This window comes from Eutrigla gurnardus (assembly GCF_963514095.1).
Source record: "Eutrigla gurnardus genome assembly, chromosome: 12".
Lineage (NCBI taxonomy): Eukaryota > Metazoa > Chordata > Actinopteri > Perciformes > Triglidae > Eutrigla > Eutrigla gurnardus.
In genome coordinates, this window is record NC_139926.1 from 18,952,335 (window position 1) to 18,958,960 (window position 6,626).

General features: G+C 45.2%; 1 protein-coding gene across 1 annotated transcript; it reads left to right on the forward strand.

Moving 5' to 3' along the window:
* Positions 1–931: 931 nt before the first annotated feature.
* On the forward strand, positions 932–3,260 carry pou3f3a (POU class 3 homeobox 3a). Its single transcript, XM_084022883.1, has one exon. It carries the CDS (start codon positions 1,359–1,361, stop codon positions 2,655–2,657), a length of 1,299 nt encoding a protein of 432 aa, XP_083879009.1. The 5' UTR covers positions 932–1,358; the 3' UTR covers positions 2,658–3,260.
* The last annotated feature ends 3,366 nt before the right edge of the window (positions 3,261–6,626 follow it).

Genomic DNA, 6,626 nt, shown 5'->3' on the forward strand with positions numbered 1-6,626 from the left:
GTTGGGGGAAAAATACATGTTGATGTCCATTTATCTTTTACCTTCTGGATGAGATCCAAGAAAAATCTTGAACACTGAAAAAAACACCCCAAAAAACATAAATTAGCACATTTATTGGCTGCACCTGGCTCTCTCCTGCAGTCGTTCAGTCGATGCTTTGCTCTCTCAAGGCCCTTAAAACTGAGGCAAACTCGTGGTAGAAAAATTCCCCAAGACATGTTTATTTAACAGGCCATCTATAAACGGACCCAGCATGGAAACATCCCACCAGAACCGGGTTGTTTTTTTGGGAGGATGGGGGGGGATAAACATCCAACCGTTGGCTGATTTCGTGCACCTTTTCGGCGCTCACCAGTGTGGCGCGTCACGCCACCGTGGCCTTTCTTTACCATATGAAAAGGATTGCATTAAGATGCAAGACGCGTACGAACCCCCTATGTACCCAAAGCCGACTTATCCTTGACACAGGCCTCTGTCGCTCTGCGTTATTATAAAAGAGATAACCATATACAGTAGTATAGGGCAATAACCCATGTGGCTTTATAGCATCACAGTCTGTTAACGACGTGGACTATGTAGGCTACTTCTAATAAGAATACAAAATAATCTGCATTACATTCATTCTTATTATAAGAAGTTTACAGGATTTCTTATTCTGTTTTTTTTTATTCTAAAGACACGCAGATTATTCTGTCTTTTTTATTTTTGCAAAATTAAAAAAAAAAAATACATCATAGTGTTGCTTTATTCCCGCGGCATCAACTTTGTGCACCCGAGGCTCGACTGAGACACGCCAGCTACTCTGTGACTGTGCGTCCAATCAGTGGGAGCTCTGCGGAGCCGTTCTGTTGTAATTGGATGGAGACGGGAGACGAATACGCAGCCTTGGCACAACGTAAACACATGCTCGTCTTCTCCGCTGCGTGGAGGACGCGCCGGGTTAGAGCAGATGGAGTGAGAGAAACTACCGAGAGGACCTGAGAGGCTTTAAAGTTTCCTTTTTTTTTATTGTTGTTGTTGGTCATCATCATTTTGCCCGATTGCTTTAAAACGTAAATAACAGAGAACCGGGTCCTCGGCTGTGTTTTCCCCGTATCAGCTCTGTGGATTACGCACGGCGGAGCTCCTGGGACAGAGAAAAGTTTTGACTATTGTTTTGTTGCACAGGAATGCGAAGACAGTGTGTTTTATCACGCATGGTTCAGTGCGCAAAACCTGCTTTTATAACTCAATTTATCATCCGAACCTCTACGGAGGGATTTCCCACTTTAAAAAAAAAATATATATAGACTGAATTTCTTCATGGATTAGAGTTGGGACTTTTACAAAACACCAGAAGAGATAATTACATCTGATATATGCTTTGGGAGATGGCAACAGCAACGTCGAGTCCGTACCTAGCCAGCAGCAGGATCTTATCCGGCCCGGTTCTCCACTCTGATCGGAGGGGTGGTGGCATGCAGCCGGGCAGCACCGCTGTGACCGCGGTGTCTAGTGGATACAGGGGGGACCCCGCAGTCAAGATGGTGCAGAGCGACTTCATGCAAGGAGCCATGGTGGCGAGCAACGGGGGACACATGCTCAGCCATGCCCACCAGTGGGTGACATCGTTGCCTCACGCAGCAGCCGCAGCAGCCGCGGCCGCGGTGGCAGCGGCCGAGGCCGGCTCTCCGTGGTCCTCCAGCTCCCAGCCGCAGGACGTGAAGAGAGGGAGGGAGGACCTGCACGCGGGCACCGCTCTGCACCACAGGTCCACGCACCTGGGCACCCATCAGGCTCACCCGGGCAGCTGGGGAGGCAGCTCCGCGGCGCACATCAGCATCACCGAGGGGCAGCAGCAACAGCAGCAGCAGCAACAGCAACAGCAGCAGCAGCAGCAGCAACAGTCGCTCATCTACTCTCAGCCCGGCGGGTTTACAGTCAACGGGATGCTCAGCTCGCACGTGGGACAGAGCCTCATGCACCAGGGGATGGTGCGCGAGGAGTCCCCGGAGCTGGACCACGGAAACCACCACCATCACCACCACCACCACAGCCACCACGCGCACCATCACCAGCATCACAGGGTGAACCACGAGCCGCACTCGGACGAGGACACGCCGACGTCCGACGACTTGGAGCATTTCGCCAAACAGTTCAAGCAGCGGCGGATCAAGCTGGGCTTCACGCAGGCGGACGTGGGCTTGGCGTTGGGCACGCTGTACGGCAACGTGTTCTCGCAGACCACCATCTGCAGGTTCGAGGCGCTCCAGCTGAGCTTCAAGAACATGTGCAAGCTGAAGCCTCTGCTCAACAAATGGCTGGAGGAGGCCGACTCCACGACCGGGAGCCCGACCAGCATCGATAAGATCGCCACCCAGGGGAGGAAGAGGAAAAAGCGCACGTCCATCGAGGTGAGCGTAAAAGGCGCGCTGGAGAGCCACTTCCTCAAGTGTCCCAAACCGTCCGCGCAGGAGATCACCTCTCTGGCGGACAGTCTGCAGCTGGAGAAGGAGGTGGTCAGGGTCTGGTTCTGCAACCGCAGGCAGAAGGAGAAGCGCATGACGCCACCGGGACTGCCACGCACACCGGAGGACGCGTATTCACAGGTGGGCAGCATGGGACCGGACACACCGTCACCCTCCATAGACTGCAAGAGGATGTACAGCGACACGTGAAAATAACCGTGAAGTGTTTGTACAAAAAAAAAAGTTTCCCGTTTCCCTAAATCTCGGATAATTGACTTTTCTTACAGCTCCCCGGTGTTCTTTGATCCACAATAATGATGTTATCCAGTGTGTGTTTGTTTGAGAGCGGGACTACTTTTATGCACCCTGGGGTATTTCTCTGCACTATGAAGCAGCCTTTGGGACAGAAAGTGAAACTAAGATCCGTATAGAAATTAATTTGAAGGCTATTAAAGGGGATGTTTGTTCACCAAAAGAGCTTAAAGAATGAGCATTTCTATCAATCTACTGCCGGACATTTATTTCTGTAAAGTTCCCTTGTAATGCTCCAGAGTTTGGTGTCCCACAGGCTCGACTGGGAAAGATATTCATCTAATGCGCTTTATTCAGCATTGACCTGTTTTTAATGAGCAATAATTTATCTACATTCAAACGTGTTTCTGACTTTTGTGTTGCGTGTCAGTGGATTTATGTTGTGACATTGTTTTAAGACTTCATTGTCTTATCTGAAACATCTTCTTCTTTTTATTATTATTATTATTATTATCAAACATTCCCTTTTAGTTTATGTACAAGTTAGCCTGCTGTGTATCCTTGTGCGATTATTTGGACTATTTATTTTTTTCCACTGTGTTTATTTTCATGGAATAGACTTATTATTTAATAAATTCGACATAAGGAAACACTTGTGTTAATATATCTGAGGTTACCATTATTATTATTGACACACACACACACACACACACACACACACACACACACACACACACACACCACTATATGTGTTTGAGCTCACACCTTTTGCAGTGAAATATTAGCATTATTATGTTAATGCTTTCTGCTGCTTTTAAATAGATATTTTCAAAGTGTCCAAATTGCAATTTAAATAATCTTTCATGAGAGTAAAAGTCCATTTAGAGACACTATCCCGTACGAGAAGTTATAAAGGCGTGTAGGCAGTATTATTTAAAAGATTCATGCTATTCTGACTGGACTTTCGTGGTAATAGCAGCTCCTCAAACTGCATCATATATATCAAGATGAGAAATAGTCAATTGAAAAGTTCAATAATCTCTTTTGTTCCAAAACATCGCAGCTTTGCAGGTTACAGCCTCTTATATGTGCTGATATAATCATTTCTTTCTTCATTCATGCTAATAATCGGACTGTTAGTCGAATAAATCAATTGGAATACGTCTTCATGTCGTGGCATTTTTCACTCTTTTTGGTCGTACAGTTTAAAGAAAAAACGATTAATCGAGACATTAAGATTAAGATTCCAAATAATAAAAACAGCCGTTGGTTGTAGCTGCATTTCCAGTCACACAAATCCGATGAATCCGTCCCCAGCCAACACCACTTCCCAGTTTCCTTTCTGCCTCTTGAGTTGACGACGCTGAAGCTGCTCGAGATCCTCACAAACGCCTCTTCTCGGAGTTTGCCTCCATGTTTCTGTGTGATAGCAGCCCAGCTCACATACATCCTGTGGCGGTGCTGCAGCTCTGTGGAACGCAGCCAACGGAGGTCGGCTATCCCAGCTGGCAGTTCACCTCGGCAGCGGTTGCCAAGGTGACGGTAGAGATGGAGGGACACAGATGATGGGTTTGGCAGATAGGCGGGCGAGACGCTCGCGCTGGCTGTGATACACACTCTGTGTTTCTTCCCTCTGATCAACACAAACATAATGTGTCATAATAACACACACACACACACACACACACACACACACACACACACGGAAACATACATGAGCCGATGTCTCATATCAAATATCTCATTGATGACAGAGATTACATGGTGGGAAAATAAAGCCAAGGAGCAGCAGTGGCTGTCGAGGTCAAAGGTCGGCTGGTAGCTGTACACAAACCATACAGAACACGGAGTAATCAACATAAACCTGGAAGTTAATAGCTCATCCAAAATGTCACATTTATATTGTAGTTTGAATAATTTTTTACTGGATCTCTTCAGGAAGCTTTCACATTTCTAACAAACTTGTGACTGAAACACATCTTTGGTAACTCAGAGAAACTCCGGCCTTGTGGGTTATAAATAGCAGCCTGCCTGCTTGAGTAGCTGGTTTGAATGGGTCTCTACATATTAGCTCATGCAGCTGTCGTCACTCAGGTAAATTTTCAATCCTTTAATAGGTCGAACGAGACCAGTACGTATGAAGAAATGCTGATGATACTCCAACATCTTACGACGGCAATATGAAAGCAGGTTCATTAGACACAAGTGAACCAAAAGTTGTTATAAAACGTTAAAAAGATTCTGTTATGGGCCTTTAAAAAAATAATTTGGGAGAACTCAAATATGTATACTGAAAATCGAGCTGTTTTTCTTCAGACAAGTTGCCCTTTTGCAGAAATAATGTTTTTATATCAGAAAATGGTGATGTTGAATAAAAGTCAGACACACACACACACACACACACACACACACACACACACACACACACACACACACACACACACACACACACACACAAAGAAACACGTTCTACATGTTTGATACACAATGTTAACGAAAAAAAGGAGAACTTCTGCACACTCTCACCTAGCAATATCACACAGAGGTGGAAAGGTGGCACCACAGCTCATTGTGATCATATACTGATGCCTCTGAACGTGATCTATTCCCTCCAAGCTGCAAAAGCCAGAATTTTCTGATAAAAAAAAAATATCTAAGCTTGCGGGATTGCTGTGTGATCCCCTCAAAGCTTAGCGATGTAAAGATGGAAGATACGGCTGGAATTGAGGGATAAAAAGCCCTTTAAAGGGTTTTGTCATCACAAGATGCAAGGTGTGTTCCCTGAATATTAATGCAGGGATCTGAAGGTACGAGCGGAGGATGTTACAGTAACCTGGTCCTGACCCCCCTCCCCACCCCCCCCAAAAAAAACCTCAATCAACAGAAATGGCTTCACGTGCATCTGTGCACGTCACAACAGCAAGAGATGCAGTCAGAGCTCGTGCATTTATGTGCTACTTCAATTTAGTGCAATCATCACTAGGGTATTGTTTCTTGCTTCACTGAAACAAGCGGTTGTTTGCGGTTAAATGTTATTACCTCCTCCAATAAAAGCTGCTAATATAATTGCTCATGATTGCTCTTAAAGCCTTGTTCGGTACTTTACATAAAGCAATTATTGCATGATAATCCCCACTTTGTTGTTTGTGGCCACAATCACATGCAACACACACACACACACACACACACACAAACCCGAAAAGCTATTCAAAGAACATTTTAACGTACAACTATTTCCCTGTGAGTTGTACATTATCAGCCCCCACTGTTTGGTGTTAATTATTCTCACATTGCTTTGATTGGTTAACCACTAAAGTCTAACACTGATTAACACACTGTGGCTTCCTCAGCGTGAATGAAAGCTCATGACACACATGACTCCTACCTGGAGTCAGAGGCAGTGGCAGGCATGAATAAAACATCCCCCGAAATGTGTATTTTCCTTGGTTGTAATTTTGTGTGTGAATGTATTAAAATGTCCTAAATGCAACAAGAAAAAAAAAAATGTCTGTAAAATTACTCAATCGTGTCAAAGTCAATATTGCTACTTGTGCGGTTTTTCTCTTCTCCTCCCAGTATTCCAATTTAATGGTGAACATTTTTCACTTTACCTGTGTTTGCTTTTTTCTTCTTCTTCTTTTTTTTTTTGGTGAATGATGGAGTACCAACGTCTCTCCATCAGGAAGAAATTAAAGCAAACATCTGTGGAATAATGGACAGGGAAATGAATTCTCTCACCAGCGAGCTTGTTGTGTGGGTGTCACCGAACGTGACGAGCATGCATGTGCCAGACCGGTGGAGTGGAACTCGTTTGATGGGCATGTTCAACACATGGGCACGATGCCAATTTAGACAAGCATGCCCATGAAAAAGAATCTCCGCCTGCATGCTAAGTGTGTGTGAGTGTAACCGAGTGGATCTGTACGT